Genomic DNA, 22,216 nt, shown 5'->3' with positions numbered 1-22,216 from the left:
GCCTGAAAACGCAGACAGCACAAAGTTTCTGAGCAGCACCCAATGCCTGTGGCTAGGGTTGCAGAACCTTACATTGTTAAAGAGCGCCAGGAGTGCCTCAGCCAGCTTTGGGGCGGTGGTGCTGGATATCAGGATGTCTTCATTCTTCAGCATATCAGTAAGCACACGGAGGGTCAGGGCAACCACCACGCCATCTTCATCGCCCAGCAGATCCACAAAGCTTTCAGACAGACAGCACATTTTTCTGGCCTGTGTGGAACACAAGGCTGCACTGTGAAGCTGTCAGCAGCTGCACCAGCGACAGCGCCCTGGCACTGCAAGCCCAGCCTGCTGCCGCAGGGCCCAGAGACCAAAGGCCTGTCCCAAAGCACTCGGGCAGCTGAGGCAGGAGAGCTGGGAGCAGCTGCCTCAGCTCCTGAAGCCCAGCCAGCCCATGGGGCTGCTCTCTCCAGTGCAGCTTCAGCTGCTGCCCCCTTCTCACCATCAGGGGATCCTTGCTGAGCACCAGGAGGCCTCTGAGCGCCAGGCGACACATCTGCCTGCACTCGATCCGCAGGTAACTCGAAACGACCCTCAGGACCCAGCCACCACATTTAGTAAAGTCCAGGCACTCCAGGACCTGAAAGGCAGAGGGCAGTGGCACAGGGCCCGGCTGGCAGGAGCCCAGAAGTGCACAGGGCCAGCCCCAGGCAGCAGCACAGGGCGCTGGTTCCATCCCAGGCCAGGGATGCGGCTGCGAGAGGGCAGAGAGCTGGGAGGCAGCTCAGCGAGGCCACGCTGGCCTTCAGGCTCACCTCCACAAGGAATGCCAGGAGAGGCAGATCGCAGCCTGGCTTCTCAGTGCTGAGCAGCCGGAGCAAGTGGGTTGCGACGCAGGAAGACAAAGGGATCGAGACATGGCGCATCTCCCTGCCAGGGGCAAAAAGGAACAAAGAGCCTGAGGTGGGGGGGCACACTTTTCTCAGGACTGACTCATAGAGGGGCAGTCTTTCCCCAGCATCCCTGCAGGGGACGTGGGTGCTTTGGGAGGCGGCCACTCCTGTGCACCCTCCTCTCCCAGCCATTTCCAGTCTGCTCGGCCATCCCTAAAGTGATGAGGCCCTCTGGCCCATGACCACAGGGACTGTGTGGGGCAGCCCGGGCACAGGGCACAAATTCCAGGGACAGCAGGGAGAAGGGGATCTCACCTGGCCAGCAGAGCCATAGCATAGTGCTGGGTGTCAGCACAGGGCAGCGTGTCCCAGCCATGCTTGGACTCCACAGCAATCACCTCATTGTCGCACTCCAGCCGGCAGAGCAGGGACTTCATGGCCTGCACTGCAAACCTGTGTGCAGAGCAAAGCCCGGGTCACACTGGGAGCACTGGCACTGGCCACAAGGACGTGGGAAGGACAGGAGGATGGAGACCTGTTGGGGTCGCTGGGAAGGCGGTGCTCCTCTCGGCATGCTCTCCAGAAGCGATCGACTTCCTGTGGTGGCATCTGCTGTGTGGTGATGACAACATGGAAAAGCAGAGCCACAAAGAGGCGGGAGGAATGAAGGATCAGTGCCTCGTGGCACTCAGGCACCTGGACAATCACCCACACCACCAGAGTTGCCTGCAAAAGAAGTTGCCAAGGAGAGCGCTCAGTGCCGAGGTGTCCATGTGGCAGGGCCCCAGGGGAGACGCAGGGGGAGCAGCAGGCCTGGTGCCCCCTGAGCCTGCCCTTGGCCCAGGTTTCAGCCCAGGGCCTGAGGCAGGGAGAGGATGGAGAGCTGCTGGAGAGGCGACCTGGAGGTGAGCAAATGCCCAGAAACTCACAGCCAGGGCAAAGACGTCCTCGTTGTCCCCATCAGAGGTGAACATCCGACACAGAGGCCAGTCCTCCATCACACTGAGGAGTGTTGGCAGCACCTTCTCCACTGTGGAACTCGATGAGCCTATGGTTCTCCACATCATTGCAGCAGCTCTGTGGGATCAGAGCTCTGTGTCAGGGATGTCTCAGCCACACTACCATGCCCTGTGCGGGTCTGGGGGCCAGGGGACAGAGCCCCGGTGCCCTGAAGGGCAGGGAGGGAGCATGGCAGCAGGCTCGGGAAACAGAGGGGCCCGAGGGTCCTGGACCTGTCTGCCTGTCTGGCAGAGCCCATTGCACAGGCCGTGCAGGGCCACGGTCCTAAAGGCCGGTGAGCCCTGAGCTCTCAAGGCAGGTGAGCCCATACCTGTCACATGTTGGGGCACAGCGCAGGAGGGTCAGCACCACGTCCGCTGGGTGTTCTTCAGCCAGCCTCACAATGTCAGTTTGCATCCCGGCATCCACAGTGACATGGGATGCTAGTCTCTGGTGAACATTCCTAACAATTGCTGGTACCTGGAGGAGGCATGGGGAAGACTTGGAGCACTGTCCAAGGCAGCAACTTCTCCAGCTTCCCTTCCCACAGTACTCTAATGGCTTCAGAGGCTGAGAGGACCCAGTGGCTGGAGGGGACACACAATCCTGGGAGGCCTCCAGCCCTGGCCCCAGGCTGCTTACCCGCTGCTGAAGAGGAACAGAACTCTCCTTGAAAAAATGCACGGTGGGAGCATGAGTCATGGTGGGAGTGGGGGTGCTGTCAGTATTTGGGAGGCCTTGAGTCATTCTGGTGGCAGTGTCTGTGATGGTCGTGCCCTCGGTCATTTCCATGACAGCAGCCTTTGCCCGGAGATCATTCACTGCAGTGACAAAATTTTCTGAGCGTGCAGTCAAATTTGTGCTGACATCAGGCTCTGCCTGGCAGTTGGTCAGCCTGGAGTTAAGCTTGGCTGTACCTGCAGTTGCAGTGCTGCTGGTGTTCCTACGCCGAATGCGCAGGAATTTCGGGAACATCTGCAGGGGAACAAAGCCAGGGATGTTCCATGGAGCGCTCCAAGCGCGGTGCTCGGCCGAGCAGTGACAGCAGGCCCAGCCCAGGTGGGGAGGGCTGCAGGTACCTTCAGTGTCCTGCGGAAGCGGCCACTGGCAGGCCTGTGCTCTTGTGTGCCGTCCGTGGCTGCATCTGGCAAAGAGCGAGAGCAGGCAGTGCTGAGGGGCTGCGGGAGAGGCCGGAGAACACAGCCCAGCCCTGTCCTCCCCGGGCTGGGACTGCCCCGGGATGCCCCAGGGGATGGAGCATGGGCGCTGCCAGCTTCAGCCCCAGCCCCTCTTCCGTCCTGTCCCTGGGCATGTCCACAACAGGTGGGAGAGGATGGAGCCAAGCTGGCTGCAGCCATCAGCCCTGTGGCCCAGTTCTGCCACTCACCATCCTGCACTGGCTGGAGCTGCTCTGGCTCTTCAGGCTGTTGTGCTCCACGGCCTTGCCTTCTTTCCCCCCTGAAGACTTTGAAGAGGCCAAGAAATCTGCCCGCCATGCCAGAGTGTGGTGTTGAGGGCGCCTTCTAGAGAGGTGGCTCAGAAGAGCTCCGAGTCAACAAGTCCTCGATGGTACGTGCAAAAGAGAAGCCTCGGGTAGGCCACAGGTCACCAAGTCCTGTGGTCTGGCCTCGAGGTCACCTGTAGGAATAACGCCTCGGAAAAGCTCCGGATCAGACGGGAATGAGTGTGCCTTGGGGGGGCTCCTCACGACACCGCTCTATCCCGTCCTGTCCCGTCGCCTGCTCCGAACACTGTGGCCTGGCTGTGTCACCGCCAGCACCTATGTCGCCACGGGTCACAAAGGGTCCTTTGACACCCCGTCCCGTTCCATGCCACGGTGACCCCGGTGCTGCACCGTGTCACAAAGGGCCAATGCACACACTGCCACCTGCCCTGGGGCCACCCCCAGCCCAGCCAAAGTGGCCCAGGTTGGAAGGAATCCCTCATCCCAAGTGTCGAAGACAGCCCTGAGACAGCATCTTTCGGAGCGGCTCAAACCGTGGGCAAACGCTGCCCGGCTCTGCGGGCCCAGGGCAGCAGAAGGAGCCCCCAGGGCTGCCGACGCGGCCGCAGCGGGAAGGGCACGGGGCCTTGCACAGAAGCTGGCACGGCCTCCCTGGGACACGTCCCCATCCGCTGGCCGTCCTAAACCCGCGGGTGTGACGCAGACGAGGAACGTGTGGGCCAGGGCACGGATGCTGCTCTGAGCCCTGGGGCCAGGGGAGCGCTGAAACCGGCAGGTGTGACGGAGCCCCCGCCCAAGCAGAGCTGCCGCCCCCCGAGCCCTGGCAGTGCTGGTGTCATCTCCTGCCCCAGAGACTTGTGCCCCGGGGCGCTTCTCTGCCACAGGGCAGCCAAAGCCAATGTGCGCTGGGGGCCGTGCTCCTTCCTACAGGGCATGTGGGCAGGAGCACCTGGAGCAAGTGCTGGCAACTGTTGCGCTCTGTCAGAAGCTGTTACTCCATGCTGAAATTGTTTTCTACTTGGAGCCATTTCCTGAAGCACAAAATCACCCTGGCAGCAAAGGCTGAGAAGGATCTGGCATTTAAGAATCTTCAGTTCAGGAAAGCTTTTCTTCCCATTACTCAACTCAAATAGTTCCAAAAAGTTGCAAACTTCCTAAATTCATAGCAATGGCCTGAGAACCTGATAGATTTGCAAGTTTCCTTCCCACCTCAAAGTAGTAACACATTTGCCTTAAGGTCATCCACTGAATGTCACTTTACAAATCATAAGACCACACAGAGGCAAAATAAAGGCCTTGCTTTGGTTTCAAACATTTTTCTAGGAAGGCATGTTAAGAGCCTAATTCTCTTAAGGAATAAAAGCTCTCCACGAATGAAAGTCCACTCAGTGTTATAAAAGCAGCCCAAACAAATGAGTAGATTTCAAAAGGGCTAATCCTGCCCCTGCTACAGATATCTAAGTGGCCAAGAAAGCACAGCTCTCCCCTCCTCTTCCCTGCAGGAGAAGCAGGATGACTAAGAGAAAAAGTCCCAGCTATTCCTTCTGTCCTCCATAACCAAAGCTGTGCCATACCACAGGTGGTGCCTTCAAAGTGACTCCAGTTCCAGCCTAGACCTCTCCTCTTCCAGACGACTCCTTCCCCAACACGCCCAGCAACACCAACCCCAGCTCAACACCCTGCCAAGACCCGCAGCTGTCCCCATCCCTCCGCAGAGCTTTCCCACCCCCTGGTTCCCTGCACGTGCCGTGGCATGGCACTCAGGAGGATGTGCTCCAAGGCCTTCCCCGGCAGCAAGCTCAGGCTGCCAGGCCTACGGTTCCTGGATCATCCTTCCCACCCACCCTTCCCGTGCTCGGCTGTTCCATTTGCGCTCAGCTCGGACTTGTCCGCTTAAGCAGGACTGCTGGTAAAGGATGGAGAGCAGCCTGGCAAGCTCCTTCTCCAGCTCCCTCTTTACTCTCGGGGGAGATAGAGCATGCCACAGGAGAGCAAGCAGTGCCAAAAGACTTGGGCCAGCATCAGGCACATTTAGGAACCAAACAAGGCCTTTGTTTGATGTAAGGAAGCACAGGCAATTGACAGAAGGAAAGAGTACTTAGCACAGATATCCAGAAGTACTTAGCACCAGTTAACATAAGAAAAACCTGGAAGCCTAACTTGGCAAGAGAGTGACTTGAGAAAAAGCTTTAGACATAGCCTTGGGGAAGACCTAAGGGCGGCTACAGAATCAGCCCTGTGCAGGGAAGGGGTGAGGAAGATGAGCTGCTTTGGTGCGCTGAGACTCCTCCTGGCCAGCAGGTGGACATTAGCTTCAAGTCTAGGATTCTGATGCAATGTGTTTCTTTCTAAGCCCCTGCCTATGGAATCATCTCAGCAGTCTAAAGACGGAAGGTATTTTTGATAGAATTCCTACAGAAACCCACTGCAATTTGGACGTGGCAAAGAAGCCTTGTGGTGGGGTGCAGAGCCCTAACCTCCTGCCAATCAAAGAGCTTTTGGTGGACAATGCATTTGTCTGCTGATTTCTTTGAATTCTAGAGACCTCTCAGGACTGCTCTATCCTGAGAGAATGCCCTTGGCCTTGACCTGTAGGCACCCGCGCAAGCTTCAAATCAGCTCCCTCAGCTTCCAGGACCTCTCTTGGCCGGCATCCTGACGGGGATGCAGGACTGCTGCGAGGCACTGCTGGCACCCAGCAGGACAGGACCGGCTGTCTCGTGTCCACGTAGCAGCACCCCCTGACACAGCCGGGGTCATCCCGACAGCAGACAAGGCTCACGTGTGTGCGGAGAGGGGCAAGGAGCGCTGGGCTCCTCTCAGGGTGTCTCAGCTGGGCCTGCTCCTCAACACGCCCCCATTTGAAGGCCTGCTAATGCCCAGCTGCCAGAAATGCCTGCCTTGTTCTCTCCAAGATGCACAGGGAGAGCCAGTGAGCAGGGCGCCTTGGGAGGCAAACCTTCCAAGCCTTTTCTGAGGCCACGGACACCCCAAGATCAGCCAAGACTCTCCGTGCCGCCTGGCCCACACAGCCCAGCTCGGTGCGGACCCTCTGGGCCGCAGCAGCTTCCAGCAAGCAAGAGGCAAATGCATATTGCCAAGAGTTGAAACACAGCAGACAGGTAAGATGTGAGAGGTGTGTGCGTGAAGGCCTTTGAATTCACAGCTCTCAAAGACAGCTTTGGGGCTGGCATCTGGACAGTGATGCTCCTGCTCACACCTGTGTCCAAAGGGGGGGAACACACCCTGCTGCAGGTGTTGGCCTTGGTCTCCGCAGGTCCAGGTGGATTCCAAACCCGCTCTTCACAGCCTTCTCCCTTCCCTTGTCCATCTGCCAAGTGCAACAGGCCTCAAGGACTGAAAGGACCACAGAGAGCCAAAGGGGGACAGTTGCTCCGACAGCACCGGGAGCTCCTAGGAAAGCGCTTTCCTTCCGCAGCAAGCCCCTTTCCCCCAGAGGCGTTTCCCCAAATGTGTACCTTTCCTGGGGAACACCAACACACTCTTAAGAAACCCTGGCAAGGCTGAATTCCTTCTGATCCTTTCTGGACAGGCGCTCCAGCTCTAGCTGGGATTTCCCCCAGTGTGATTCCAGGTGGAGGTTCGCACATGCAGCCCCAGACCCTCTACAAACACAAGCTGCCCGCTGCCTCTTCACCTGCCTCGACGCCTGCCTGCGCTCACAGCAGCAAAACCAGGCTCTTCCCGACCAGAGACCAGAGCCCTATTCCCGCAGGACGCTCCTGCCAGCACCTTCCAGGACTCTCCACTGTGCACACAGCACTTTTCATGCCCGCTCTCCACAGCCTTTGGAACACAGAGCACAGCCTGGCTGGCGCTGCCATCAGCACACCCCAAACACAGGCAGAGGAAGGAGAAGCAGGGGCTGCTTTGTGGCCATGCCCAGGAGAGACTGGAAGGCTGCCCTCCATCTGCTCTCACTTGCTTGGCTTTCTGACAGGCTCTGAGGCAGGGGCTGCGATTCCTCAGCTCTGGGGACCAGAACCGCAGCCAGGATCCCGGCACTGCCTGATGGCGCTCGGGTCATTGGCTCGGTCACACGTCCGAGTCTCGGCCACCGTGCTGCTGCTGCTTCACTTGCCCTTAGGCACACCCAAAGCTCCCTGTTAAGGCCTGATGGTCTCTGCTTCTGCCCTCTCCCTGACCCTGTGCAAGGATGGAGCACTGCTGTGCTTTCAGGAAGCTATTCTTGAAAGCTTTCAGCATTCCAAGCTCCTTTGCCCTCTGTAGATGCTTGCCATGGAATCCCTCACAGCTGGGTTCAGAGCATACTCAGGTTGGCTCTTCCTGAATCCAGGAGCTTCAGGCTGCTCAGTTGGACCTTAAACTCCACAGTGTTGTGGAACTGGACCTTCAGCACAGGCATCTTTCCAGCCTGACGCGGCCTCGCTCCTCTGTGTCTCTGCACAAAAGACAGCGCGCAAGAGGACGGCAGCAGGGGCCTGTGTGTTCCAGGGCTCAGGTTTTTACGCCGCTTCAGCTCCACAGAGACGCAGGTAAAGTGAAGAAGCCAAAGTGTTTATTAATGAAAGTCGAAGGGATGAGCTGGGAGGGAATAAGGGGGGATGGGCAGGGTTTGAGGGCTGGGAGGGAAGGAGCTGTCAAAAGGGTTGGAGAGTGGAGGGAAAAAAAGGGCATGGGCAGGGTCTGAGGGCTGGAGGGAGGGAGCTAACTACAAACAGGGAAAGGTCTGAAGCCATGGGAATTGTGCTCAGCCTCAGCTGTGCGTGGAGCTCCAGCAGCACTGAGAGATGGTGTCCTCTTCAGTGTCTCCCGGTGTGTTCTTGGGACACTGGTTCACTGGTTTCAGAAGACGTCCCCAGTTGTTGAGCTTTTTGGGGAAACCGGGCTTCATTTTCCAGCTTAGTGCGTGACGGGCTGTTGTCATGCCTCTGTGTTTGAAGGGCTGGAAGAGAGAAGAACAGAGCCATGGTCAGAGCCGGGATCTGTGGGAACCCTAGGAGATCTTCCTGCCAGGGCCATCCCACCCAGAAGGAAGCAGGAGACATTGGGATCAGCCAGAAGGTGCTTGCCACGAATCCCCCACGTGCCCCTGAAATCTCTGTGTGTTGTGCCCTCTCCAGCCCTCGTCCACACAAGGAGCAAAGCCCTCCACAGCCGGGGACTGCAGCTCTCGGCCCAGGCAGTGCAGCTTCCCCTGCCAGAGAGAGCCGCTGACAACCCGCTGCCCTCACTCACCCCTGGCGATGAGCTGGAGCTCTCCCTGCTACATCCTCATCAACCGCACGGCCATGCCTGTGAACACAGAGCGTGTCACGGCCCCAGCGGCACGGCTCCCTGCCAGCGCCGCTGCCAGCCCTGTGGCCACACGGCCTCCTGCCCCGGCAGGGCTCAGCCCGGGCCCTTGCTGCCTGCTGCCGCCCCAGGGCACGGCTGCCAGAAGGCGGCAGCAGCCCCGAGGGCAGGCGGGGCTCCACGGCGCCGGGCCCGGATGCCGCTGCAGCCGGGACAGCAGCCGGGGCCGGGGCCGAGCTGCGGCGGGCCAGGGAGGGACCCCGGGCTCGTGGCTCACCGATGAACCCCATGGCCGCCTCTCGCAGGGACTCCTGTGGGTTCTGCAGGTGCTCGGCCGCTCGGCTCCTGTCGTCTGCCAGCTGGAGAGAGCGACAGGAGGGAAGGGTTGGCGCGGGCTCAGCCCCTGGGCCGGGCTCTGGCCGCGCCCAGCCCCGGCCTCCCCTGCCCGCACGGCCCTGAGGCCCGGCCAGCAGCCGCTGGTGCCGGGCTCTGGAGGGGGCAGAGGGCCGGCTGCTGCCCGGGGAGCGGCGCTGCCGCCCCGCCCCGCAGCCCCGCTGGGCCGGGACTCCACGGGCACCCGGCTCGGGGCCGCAGGAGCCTGGAGAAGAGCCCGCGGGGCCCAGGGAAGGGAGCGGCGTGTGGGGCGCAGGCCGGAGCCCCTGGGTGCAGCGCTGGGCAGGGGCCACGGCTGCCAGCCCCGCGGCCACGGATCTTCTCCAGGCTGAGGCTGGCACTTCTCCAAGCCATCCTTACCTTACACTCATCGATATTCAACAGATCTTCCTTGGTCGGTAGCTCCTCCAGATCCCTCCTCTCCAGGAACTTGGCCGCACAATGCAGGGTTTCCCGAGAGGCCTGAAGAGCAGCAGAGATGCAGAGATGGCACCACAGCCCAGGGCACAAGGACCCGCATCCCTGTGCCAAGGCCTGGAGGAGGACGCAGTCTGTGTGGCACCAGGGCAGGAGGTGGCTGAGCCCCCTCCCAGGGATGCCCAAAACCTCACATTTGCCACACGCCGGTTCTCATCACGGCAGTAGATTAAAAGGAGGTGCAGGCTCTTGTTGACAATTGTCTTCAGGGGTTCTTTTCCCTCATCCACTACCACCTCCATCACCTTACGGAAGAGGTCAATGGAGAGCAGTTGCATGAAGCTATTTTCCTAGAGGAAAGGAAAAAACCTAAGCACCGATTACACCAATTACTCCAGGCCCACCTAGGCAAAGGCCTGAAAATGCAGACAGCGCAAAGTTTCTGGGCAGCACCCAATGCCTGTGGCTTGAGTTGCCGAACCTTACATTGTTAAAGAGCGCCAGGAGTGCCTCAGCCAGCTTTGGGGCGGTGGTGCTGGATATCAGGATGTCTTCATTCTTCAGCATATCAGTAAGCACACGGAGGGTCAGGGCAACCACCACGCCATCTTCATCGCCCAGCAGATCCACAAAGCTTTGAGACAGACAGCACATTTTTCTGGCCTGTGTGGAACACAAGGCTGCGCTGTGAAGCCGTCAACAGCTGCACCAGCGACAGCGCCCTGGCACTGCAAGCCCAGCCTGCTGCCGCAGGGCCCAGAGACCAAAGGCCTGTCCCAAAGCACTCGGGCAGCTGAGGCAGGAGAGCTGGGAGCAGCTGCCTCAGCTCCTGAAGCCCAGCCAGCCCATGGGGCTGCTCTCCCCAGTGCAGCTTCAGGTGCTGCCCCTTTCTCACCATCAGGGGATCCTTGCTGAGCACCAGGAGGCCTCTGAGCGCCAGGCGACACCTCTGCCTGCACTCGATCCGCAGGTAACTCGACACGACTATCAGGACCCAGCCACCACATTTAGTAAAGTCCAGGCACTCCAGGACCTGAAAGGCAGAGGGCAGTGGCACAGGGCCCGGCTGGCAGGAGCCCAGAAGTGCACAAGGCCAGCCCCAGGCAGCAGCACAGGGCCCTGGTGCCATACCAGGCCAGGGATGCGGCTGCAAGAGGGAAGAGAGCTGGGAGGCAGCTCAGCGAGGCCGCGCTGGCCTTCAGGCTCACCTCCACAAGGAATGCCAGGAGAGGCAGATCGCAGCCTGGCTTCTCAATGCTGAGCAGCCGGAGCAAGTGGGTTGCAATGCAGGAAGACAAAGGGATTGAGACATGGCGCATCTCCCTGTCAGGGGCAAAAAGGAACAAAGAGCCTGAGGTGGGGGAGCACACTTTTCTCAGGACTGACTCATAGAGGTGCAGTCTTTCCCCAGCATCCCTGCAGGGGACGTGGGTGCTTTGGGAGGCGGCCACTCCTGTGCACCCTCCTCTCCCAGCCTTTTCCAGTCTGCTCGGCCATCCCTAAAGTGACGAGGCCCTCTGGCCCACAACCACAGGGACTGTGTGGGGCAGCCCGGGCACAGGGCACAAATTCCAGGGAGAACAGGGAGAAGGGGGTCTCACCTGGCCAGCAGAGCCATAGCATAGTGCTGGGTGTCAGCACAGGGCAGCGTGTCCCAGCCATGCTTGGACTCCACAGCGATCACCTCATTGTCACACTCCAGCCGGCAGAGCAGGGACTTCATGGCCTGCACTGCAAACCTGTGTGCAGAGCAAAGCCTGGGTCACACTGGGAGCACTGGCACTGGCCACAAGGACATGGGAAGGACAGGAGGGCGGAGACCTGTTGGGGTCGCTGGGAAGGCGGTGTTCCTCTCGGCATGCTCTCCAGAAGCGATCGACTTCCTGTGGTGGCATCTGCTGTGTGGTGATGACAACATGGAAAAGCAGAGCCACAAACAGGCGAGAGGAATAAAGGATCAGTGCCTCATGGCACTCAGGCACCTGGACAATCACCCACACCACCAGAGTTGCCTGCAAAAGAAGTTGCCGAGGAGAGCGCTCAGTGCTGAGGTGTCCATGTGGCAGGGCCCCCGGGGAGACGCAGGGGGAGCAGCAGGCCTGGTGCCCCCTGAGCCTGCCCTTGGCCCAGGTTTCAGCCCAGGGCCTGAGGCAGGGAGAGGATGGAGAGCTGCTGGAGAGGCGACCTGGGGGTGAGCAAATGCCCAGGAACTCACAGCCAGAGCAAAGACGTCCTCGTTGTCCCCATCAGAGGTGAACATGCGAGACAGAGGCCAGTCCTCCATCACACTGAGGAGTGTTGGCAGCACCTTCTCCACTGTGGAACTCGATGAGCCTATGGTTCTCCACATCATGGCAGCAGCTCTGTGGGATCAGAGCTCTTTGTCAGAGGGACATCTCAGCCACACTACCATGCCCTGTGCGGGTCTGGGGGCCAGGGGACAGAGCCCCGGTGCCCTGAAGGGCAGGGAGGGAGCATGGCAGCAGGCTCGGGAAACAGAGGGGCCTGAGGGTCCTGGACCTGTCTGCCTGTCTGGCAGGGCCCATTGCACAGGCCGTGCAGGGCCACGGCCCTAAAGGTCGGTGAGCCCTGAGCTCTCAAGGCAGGTGAGCCCATACCTGTCACATGTTGGGGCACAGCGCAGGAGGGTCAGCACCACGTCCGCTGGGTGTTCTTCAGCCAGCCTCACAATGTCAGTTTGCATCCCGGCATCCACAGTAGCATGGGATGCTAGTCTCTGGTGAATATTCCTAACAATGGCTGGTACCTGGAGGAGGCATGGGGAAGACTTGGAGCACTGTCTAAGGGAGCAACTTCTCCAGCTTCCCTTCCCACAGTACTCTAATGGCTTCAGAGGCTGAGAGGACCCAGTGGCATGAGGGGACACACAATCCTGGGAGGCCTCCAGCCCTGGCCCCAGGCTGCTTACCCGCTGCTGAGGAGAAACAGAACGCTCCTTGAAAAAATCCACGGTGGGAGCATGAGTCATGGTGGGAGTGGGGGTGCTGTCAGTATTTGGGAGGCCTTGAGTCATTCTGGTGGCAGTGTCTGTGATGGTCGTGCCCTCGGTCATTTCCATGACGACAGCCTTCGCCCGGAGATCATTCACTGCAGTGACAAAATTTTCTGAGTGTGCAGTCAAATTTGTGCTGACATCAGGCTCTTCCTGGCAGCTGGTCAGCCTGGAGTTTAGCTTGGCTGTACCTGCAGTTGCAGTGCTGCTGGTGTTCCTACGCCGAATGCGCAGGAATTTCGGGAACATCTGCAGGGGAACAAAGCCAGGGATGTTCCATGGAACGCTCCAAGCGTGGTGCTCAGCCGAGCAGTGACAGCAGGCCCAGCCCAGGTGGGGAGGGCTGCAGGTACCTTCAGTGTCCTGCGGAAGCGGCCACTGGCAGGCCTGTGCTCTTGTGTGCCGTCCGTGGCTGCATCTGGCAAAGAGCAAGAGCAGGCAGAGCTGAGAGGCTGCGGGAGAGGCCGGAGAACACAGCCCAGCCCTGTCCTCCCCAGGCTGGGACTGCCCCAGGATGCCCCAGGGGATGGAGATTGGGCACTGCCAGCTTCAGCCCCAGCCCCTCTTCCGTCCTGTCCCTGGGCATGTCCACAACAGGTGGGAGAGGACGGAGCCAAGCTGGCTGCAGCCATCAGCCCTGTGGCCCAGTTCTGCCACTCACCGTCCTGCACTGGCTGGAGCTGCTCTGGCTCTTCAGGCTGTTGTGCTCCACGGCCTTGCTTTCTTTCCCCCCTGAAGACTTTGAAGAGGCCAAGAAATCTGCCCGCCATGCCAGAGTGTGGTGTTGAGGGCGCCTTCTAGAGAGGTGGCTCAGAAGAGCTCCGAGTCAACAAGTCCTCGATGGTACCTGCAAAAGAGAAGCCTCGGGTAGGCCACAGGTCACCAAGTCCTGTGGTCTGGCCTCGAGGTCACCTGTAGGAATAACGCCTCGGAAAAGCTCCGGATCAGACGGGAATGAGTGTGCCTTGGGGGGGCTCCTCACGACACCGCTCTATCCCGTCCTGTCCCGTCGCCTGCTCCGAGCACTGTGGCTTGGCTGCGCCACCGCCAGCACCTATGTCGCCACGGGTCACAAAGGGTCCTCTGACACCCTGTCCCGTTCCATGCCGCGGTGACCCCGCTGCTGCACTGTGTCACAAAGGGCCAATGCACACACTGCCACCTGCCCTGGGGCCACCCCCAGCCCAGCCAAGGTGGCCCAGGTTGGAAGGAATCCCTCACCCCAAGTGTCGAAGACAGCCCTGAGACAGCATCTTTCGGAGCGGCTCAAACCGTGGACAAACGCTGCCCGGCTCTGCGGGCCCAGGGCAGCAGAAGGAGCCCCCAGGGCTGCCGACGCAGCCGCAGAGGGAAGGCCACGGGGCCTTGCACAGAAGCTGGCACGGCCTCCCTGGGACACGTCCCCATCCGCTGGCCGTCCTAAACCCGCGGGTGTGACGCAGACGAGGAACGTGTGGGCCAGGGCACGGATGCTGCTCTGAGCCCTGGGGCCAGGGGAGCGCTGAAACCGGCAGGTGTGACGGGGCCCCCGCCCAAGCAGAGCTGCCGCCCCCTGAGCCCTGGCAGTGCTGGTGTCATCTCCTGCCCCAGAGACCTGTGCCCCGGGGCGCTTCTCTGCCACAGGGCAGCCAAAGCCAATGTGCGCTGGAGGCCGTGCTCCTTCCTACAGGGCATGTTGTCAGGAGCACCTGGATCAAGTGCTGGAAACTGTTGCGCTCTGTCAGAAGCTGTTACTCCATGCTGAAATTGTTTTCTACTTGGAGCCATTTCCTGAAGCACAAAATCACCCTGACAGCAGAGGCAGAGAAGGATCTGGCATTTAAGAATCTTCAGTTCAGGAAAGCTTTTCTTCCCATTACTCAACTCAAGTAGTTCCAAAAAGTTGCAAACTTCCTAAATTAATAGCAATGGCCTGAGAACCTGATAGATTTGGAAGTTTCCTTCCCACCTCAAAGCAGCAACACATTTGCCTTAAGGTCATCCACTGAAGGTCACTTTACAAAGCATAAGACCACACAGAGGCAAAATAAAGGCCTTGCTTTGGTTTCAAACATTTTTCTAGGAAGGCATGTTAAGAGCCTAATTCTCTTAAGGAATAAAAGCTCTCCACGAATGAAAGTCCATTCAGTGTTACAAAAGCAGCCCAAACAAAGGAGTAGATTGCAAAAGGCCTAATCCTGCCCCTGCTACAGATATCTAAGTGGCCAAGAAAGCACAGCTCTCCCCTCCTCTTCTCTGCAGGAGAAGCAGGATGACTAAGAGAAAAAGTCCCAGCTATTCCTTCTGTCCTCCATAACCAAAGCTGTGCCATACCACAGGTGGTGCCTTCAAAGTGACTCCAGTTCCAGCCTAGACCTCTCCTCTTCCAGACGACTCCTTCCCCAACACGCCCAGCAACACCAACCCCAGCTCGACACCCTGCCAAGACCCACAGCTGTCCCCATCCCTCCGCAGAGCTTTCCCACCCCCTGGTTCCCTGCACGTGCCGTGGCATGGCACTCAGGAGGATGTGCTCCAAGGCCTTCCCCGGCAGCAAGCTCAGGCTGCCAGGCCTACGGTTCCTGGATCATCCTTCCCACCCACCCTTCCCGTGCTCGGCTGTTCCATTTGCGCTCAGCTCGGACTTGTCCGCTTAAGCAGGACTGCTGGTAAAGGATGGAGAGCAGCCTGGCAAGCTCCTTCTCCAGCTCCTTCTTTACTCTCGGGGGAGGTGGAGCATGCCACAGGAGAGCAAGCAGTGCCAAAAGACTTGGGCCAGCATCAGGCACATTTAGGAACCAAACAAGGCCTTTGTTTGATGTAAGGAAGCACAGGCAATTGACAGAAGGAAAGAGTACTTAGCACACATATCCAGAAGTACTTAGCACCAGTTAACATAAGAAAAACCTGGAAGCCTAACTTGGCAAGAGAGTGACTTGACAAAAAGCTTTAGACATAGCCTTGGGGAAGACCTAAGGGCGGCTACAGAATCAGCCCTGTGCAGGGAAGGGGTGAGGAAGATGAGCTGCTTTGGTGCGCTGAGACTCCTCCTGGCCAGCAGGTGGATATTAGCTTCAAGTCTAGGATTCTGACGCAATGTGTTTCTTTCTAAGCCCCTGCCTATGGAATCACCTCAGCAGTCTAAAGACGGAAGGTATTTTTGATAGAATTCCTACAGAAACCCACTGAAATCTGGACGTGGCAAAGAAGCCTTGTGGTGGGGTGCAGAGCCCTAACCTCCTGCCAGTCAAAGAGCTTTTGGTGGACAATGCATTTGTCTGCTGATTTCTTTGAATTCTAGAGACCTCTCAGGACTGCTCTATCCTGAGGGAACGCCCATGGCCTTGACCTGTAGGCACCCGCGCAAGGTTCAAATCGGCTCCCTCAGCTTCCAGGACCTCTCTTGGCCGGCATCCTGACGGGGATGCAGGACTGCTGCGATGCACTGCTGGCACCCAGCAGGACAGGACCGGCTGTCTCGTGTCCACGTAGCAGCACCCCCTGACACAGCCGGGGTCATCCCGACAGCAGACAACGCTGACGTGTCTGCGGAGAGGGGCAAGGAGCGCTGGGCTCCTCTCAGGGTGTCTCAGCTGGGCCTGCTCCACAATAAAACCATTAAATGGTTTTCCAAGTTCCTTGATTTTCTCCATTTTGCCAGTAGAGCTGTGTGTTGCTTTGACCTCTTAGCACAGTTGGTTAAAATATGGTGCTAATATCACCGAGGTTTAGGGTTCCATCCCTCTATGGGCCATTAACTTCAGAATTGGACTTATGATCCTTGACTGTTCCTTGCAAATAAGAATATTCTGTGCATCTGTTCATCCTGAGACTATCTGGTTGGCATTTCTCCTTGTGCACCAAACTCGAGTAAGAGAACCTTTGGGTACCCCCATTATTTCAGTGTTCTGGGGTGTTACAGCCCCGCAGGCTCATTACGGCCTCTTGTTTCCATGAGGCCCTGCTGTGTCACACTGGCCCGCAGTGCCATGAGGATCGGGAGTGTCACACAGCTTTGTGCCATTTGTCCTCGCTGCCCCTCCCATCCCACTGCCCCACAAGCAGCCCCGAGCCACCCGGGAGGGACAGGCCCTGCTGTGCCAGGCCTGGGCTCAGGGCTTGGCCTTTCTGCTGCCTCCAACCAGCCCAGGCCTTGCTCAGCATTGCAGTTCCCTGCTCACAGCCTGCGGCTCCCTGCAATCCTGGCCTCAAGGATCTGCTCTCAGCAGTCCCTGGGGAGCCTTTGGCACTCCCTGCCCTCAGTGGGGCCCAGGGATGCTCCAAGGGACTTGGAGTTTTGCTTCTGCTTCCTTGAGCAGCTTCTTCAACCTTCTCTCAGTGCCTGGAGCTTCTGGACTCAGCCCCAAATCCAGCATGGGGCTGATTCAAATCCAGAAAGCAGTCACAACCTCCTTTTCTTCCTTCACTTGTCTTTGTCTCCAGGGCTTGTGCAGCTGCTTGGAGCCAGTCTGGAGTTCTCTTATGGAGGAAGATTTCAAAGTGCATCTCCTGATTTGTTTTTCTAATCAAGGCTGCATTTTTTTTTTATTTTTCAGTCCATTGAAGAGGTGAAAGAAACATTCCCCAAGTGATCTTAATGCTGAGTGTCTCCTTAGGAGGTCTGGGCATGGAGAATGAGCCCCTTGCAGGCTGACCCTGTTTGGACAACCTGCTCCTCACCCCAACCTCACCGTGTCTGAAATCACCCACCAAGGACTGACATCTGAAATAATTTTTGTAAATTAGCAATTTTTCTTTTTTAAAAAAATTATAAGGAAATTATAATAATACTTATAAATATATAAAATATTATTATATACGTTTTAACCTATGTTTTACATGTATTTAAAAAAATTGATACATTTTTAGCGACCCAAAAAATTATTGGTCATTGGTTTTAAGTAACACAATTCCCTTCATTAATTCATTGACAACATCTGGCTATTGATTCTATCCCGCTTTATGCTAATTAGTTCTATTTTTACTCCTTTTGTAATCTTCTTTATCGTTTTCTCAGACAGGGTAAAAGGGGCCACTTTGGGGTCCACGGAGACATTTCTGGGGCACATTTGGGGCAGTTCTAAACCTGGGGATGGAATCTGAAGAAAATTTGGGGTCTGAAGGACATCTGGGGGAGCCGGGTGGGCACTTGGAGGTCAGGGAGGGGAATCTGGGGCCCTTCGGGGTCCGGGCGGGCACTTGGGGGCCCTGAGGGGACTCTCTGGGGCGCGGGGGATGATGGGAGTTGTAGGCGCGGGTAGAACACGGTGTAACGGGGCCGCGGAGCATCACGGGAGTTCGAGGCGCGGCTCCAATGGCTGTCGGCGGGGCGCGGGGCATGACGGGAGACGGAGTCACGGCTGGAATAGGGCTCTGTGTGCGCCGCGGAGCATGCTGGGAGCTGTAGTCCCGGAAGTGCATAAAGCCGAGCTGTGGCGGGTCCGGGAAGGCGCTTGGCGGACACGTCTGCGTCCGAGTCGCGACTTGAGGCCCTCGGGGGAAACGTGTGCGGTTCGGGAGGAATTGGGGGGAACTTGGGGAGCTCGAACCGGGCGCTTTAGGACACGGGGCACAGCAGGAATTTTCGGCGCGAGACTGTGTTGGGCAGAGCTCTGAGAGCACGGGGGATGATCGGAGATGAATTCCCAGAAGTGGCTCTAACGGGCATCTCTGGGGTTGGGAACATTCAGGGGAGTCGGGGACGATTTTGGGGGGTTCCAAATAAATACTGAGGGGGCACTTAGGGATCCTGGAGGGTCTGGGGGAAACGTAGGGTACACATGGGGGGGAGGGGGATACGGGGGCGGGGTTCTGTGGAGCGCGGGGCATGACGGGCATTGTAGTCCGGGGTGCAATGGGGCTCAATTGGGCCGCGGTGCATGACGGGAGTTGAAGGCAAAACCGAAACGTGGCACCGACACCAGACACCGCCCCGAGGCCCCGGTTTCCTGGCACTGATTGGGTGCTGGCGGTGACGGGCGGGAGCCTCGGCAAATGGGAGTTTGCGGAGGCGGGAGCAGCCGATTCAACCCCTCTAGTTCTTCCCAGTACAGCCCAGTTCATCCCCAGTACAGCCCAGTTCTACCCCTGTGGCCCTTCAGTGCCCCCCTTTACAGCCCATTTCATCACCAGTACAGCCCAGTCCCTCCCAATACACCTGAGTTCATTCCCATTCCCTTCCAGTTCCCCCCAGTATCTTCCATAGCACGCCCCAGTATTCCCCAGTCTTCCCCACAGTGTTGCCATTGTCCCCAGTTTGTCCCAGTGTGTCCGTGGCCACAGCCCCTTGCAGTGTCCCAGGGCAGGTTGGGATGCTGATCCACCCTCACAGCCGGCCCAGGGCAGGGCTGGAGTGGTTTTGGTGGCCCCTTGGGCTGGCACACACTTGAGGAGTGTGTCTGTTTTCAGTGGGGAAAATTACGAGTTTTACGTTGCTTCAAAAATAGAAAAGCCCTTTTTGCCTGAGTGCAGGCAGCTCTCTGAGCAAAGCAGGTCCCAGGTGAGTGAGGACAGGCAGGATGGGCTTGGGGAATGTGGAACAAGGTTGTCCACACTGGGTCAGACCTCAAGGCACAGCTTCTCTGGCCAGGCCAGGCCTTTGGAGGAGAGGCCCTGGATCAATATCAATCACAGAATGCTGCAATCACCTCTGCTCCAAAGAGAACAGTGATAAAACACACCCTTTATAACAGGAATGTGAATTTCTTAGAAGCTCTTTGAAATCTTTCTCCATAACTGCAGTACAAAACCTTCCTAATGAACTGCACCAGAGCAGAGGGAAATCAAGGCAGAGCCGTGGTTTGTCAGGACTTGCTTGATCCCAAAGAGCCCCGTGGTGCATTTGGTGCTGAGCCCTCAGGGCCTGAGAGGAGATGGCACAAACCTTTCCAGGAGTCCAAGTCAGAGGAAAAACCCAACGTGTCTCAAAGCATTCCTGGGGCCCACCGAGGTCCATCCCCAACACAGGCTCCTCATGGACTCCTTGGAGGAGAGAACTGGAGGCCAAGAGTGCCCAAAAACCTCTCAGAGACGGAGTGTGGGAAGGAAAACCCAAAGTACCTTAAAAGACATTGAGTATCTCAGAGCATTAATGAGCTCCACTGAGTGTCAGTACAAAGCCTCTCTAGGGACTAATTACAGCAGATAATTGGAGGCCATGACTGCACAAACCTCTCAGAGTGATTCAGTGTCAAAAAGTAGTACTTTAATGACTCTTGAGTAACTTGAGGCATTAATGAGCCCCACTGAGTGTTGTTAGTGACAAAACATCTCAAGGGACTAATTACAGCAGACAATTGGAGGCCGTGATTGCACAAACCCCTCAGAGACTCCCAGGCAAAAGCAAAACCCAAAGTGCTCTGAAAAACCTGCAGTCCCTGGGAGCACTGAGGAGCCCCCCAGGGCCATTCCTGACCAAGGCTCCCCAGGGACTGGTCCCAGCAGATCCCTGGGGCCACTGGGATGGATGTGGGGGGATGCTGAGAGCAGGACAAGGGGGTGACAGTGCCCAGCCTTGCTGGGGCTGTGCCAGGAGGCCCCAGGGCCTCAGGACAAGGTGTCCCCTCCCAGCCCTTGGTGGCCCAGACCCTGCTGTGCCCCAGGGCACCAAGACTTGGCTTCTCCTGGGCACTGCCAGCCCTGCCGGGCCCTTGGCCACGTCCAGCACAGCTTGTCCTGCGCTGTCCCACAGCTGCTGCTGTGTCCCTGCAGGCTGCACACTCCCATCTCGCTGCCCCCCTGGCTCTGCCCTGCATTTCCCTTTCTCTTCTCCCTGATATCCTGGGATGGAACGTGTGAGAATGGTTCAAAGCTGTACCAGGGAGGGTTTAGACTGCACAGGAGAAAGTCTTTCTTTACTGGGAGGGTGACTTTGGGGTTTCAAACTTTGGGGTTTCAAAGCAGGGCTGATGGCTGTCCCAGGAAAGGAGCTGGGACAAGGTGTCCATCGCTCAGGAGCTGTAATTTGGATTGTCACTTGCCACTGTTCCTCTGAGCTCTTCTCTGTTCCAGAGATGGGCTCTTAATGAGCTGGTGGCTCTCCTGAGATGGGCCCGGGAGCAGCCCGGGCAGAGAATGAACTGAGTTTGTCCTGCTGCCATTGTTGGTGCCCTGTCTGGGAGTGCAGATGAGTCTCTTCTCTCTTAACCTGACACAACCCAGCAGGAGCATCAATCTCCTGAGGCAGCCGTGTTTGGAGGCTGCACACACAGGCACTGGTTTTGTGTAACAGATGATACCAGATCCTTGGGATGGCTTTCCAGAAATGCACCATGCTTAGAGGAAAGGCTTTGTTCTTGGCCTGGCAATGGATTTCTTCAGGGCCAGGATCACAGATTTGTTCCCAAGGCTGCAGATGAATGGATTTAGGGATGGGAACAGGACTGTGTTCAGCAGAGCTCCAGTTCTGTTGGTCCTCAAGGAAACATCTTCTGCAGGACACGTGCAGAGAGCAATGCAGCTCCCACGGGCAATGGATAAGGTGATGGGATGGGAAGAACACGTGGCCAAAGCTTTCTTCCTCCCAGAGGCTGCTGGAAGATGCAGAACACAGAAAAGGACGCAGATGTCAAATGCCAGAGTCAAACACAAGGAGCCCAGCACGACACACGGTAAGAAGACAGAGTCTGTTTCCCAAAGCAGGCTGGTGTCAGAGCAGGACAGTTTGAACAAGGGGGAGTTGTCCCAGAGGAAATGGGGGATCTTGGAGCCACAGAAAGACAGCTCAGAGAGGAAGAGCAGCGGTAGCTCAGCAGGACAAAGCCGAGGACCCAAGCAGCAACACCCAGGTGGACACAGAGCTGAGGCTTTGTGATGTCAGCATAGAGCAAAGGGTGGCAGATGGCAACACAGCGGTCAAAGGACATGACAACCAGGGAAGAACTCTGTGCAGCCCAGGGCAAAATAAAAATAGTTTTGGGCAAAGCAGCTGCCTAGTGAGAGAGTGTTCTGACCAGAACTCAGCATCACAAACCATTTGATGCTTGTGGAGGATGTGAACCAGATTTCCGGGAAGGCCAGGCTGCAGATGAGAACGTCCATGGGGGTTTGCAGGTGGTGATCCACACACAGGAGGAAAAGGATGGTTTCACTCCCCATCACTGTTGTCAGGTACATGAGCAGAAGGACCTGAGATAAAAACATCCGCAGTCTTGGATCATGCTCTGGGAAACCCTCTAGGATGAACTCAGTAACTGCTGTTGCATTTTCTGGTGCAGAATTCCAGTTCTTCGTGCTGAGACAGGAACATGACAAAAACAAGGGTGATAATTTCACAGTCTGGACAAACATTTCTATCCTTCCTTCTCTGCTTCTTTCTTTTCCTGCAGTCTTGCCATACAGCACAGTGATTGCACTTCAAACACTTTGTTGCCCAGTACTTTTTAGAGGAGTAGTTTCCTGCCCAATAGTTTCTTGGGGATTAGTTTCTTGCCCAATATTATCTTGCCCAGTAGTTTCTTGGAGAGTAGTCCCGCCGTCCCTTTTATTTAATCTTCCTTTTTTTCCTTTCTCTCTTTCTCTCTGTCTCTCTCTCTCTCCTTCCTTTCTTCCTTCCTCCCTTTCTGTAATGTGGTGCCCTTATCCTCCCCAAATCACTGCCACGTAACCTCAGCCCTGCACAGCTTGGGACCTTTACCTCTGCCTTCCCAATTTCACTGTGATCTCCCAGAATGCACTTCTAGGCCCCAAAATTGCTACAAGCAACAGGAGCCTCCAAAAAGTGCCTCTTGCTTTCCCTTCCTCTAGACCCACTACTCCAAGAGCAAAAACTACCCAATACCTCATTGCAATCCCTACACCTGC

The 22,216-nt window shown here is 57.3% G+C and overlaps 1 protein-coding gene across 1 annotated transcript in view; it reads right to left on the bottom strand.

The window, feature by feature from the left end:
- Positions 1-21,662, bottom strand: part of LOC136305043 (olfactory receptor 6E1-like) — a 42,572-nt gene extending 20,910 nt beyond the window's left edge. Inside the window, 4 exon segments of the mRNA XM_066208446.1 lie at positions 20,720-21,153; positions 21,156-21,289; positions 21,291-21,629; positions 21,631-21,662. Coding sequence (XP_066064543.1) covers positions 20,720-21,153; positions 21,156-21,289; positions 21,291-21,629; positions 21,631-21,662 — 939 coding nt within the window.
- Positions 21,663-22,216: the final 554 nt, after the last annotated feature.

This window comes from Chamaea fasciata, unplaced genomic scaffold (assembly GCF_029207755.1).
Source record: "Chamaea fasciata isolate MVZ Bird 193981 ecotype frontalis unplaced genomic scaffold, bChaFas1.0.hap1 SCAF_251, whole genome shotgun sequence".
NCBI lineage: Eukaryota > Metazoa > Chordata > Aves > Passeriformes > Sylviidae > Chamaea > Chamaea fasciata.
Note: the sequence above shows the minus strand (reverse complement) of the source record. Positions and strands in the feature narration are given on the sequence as shown.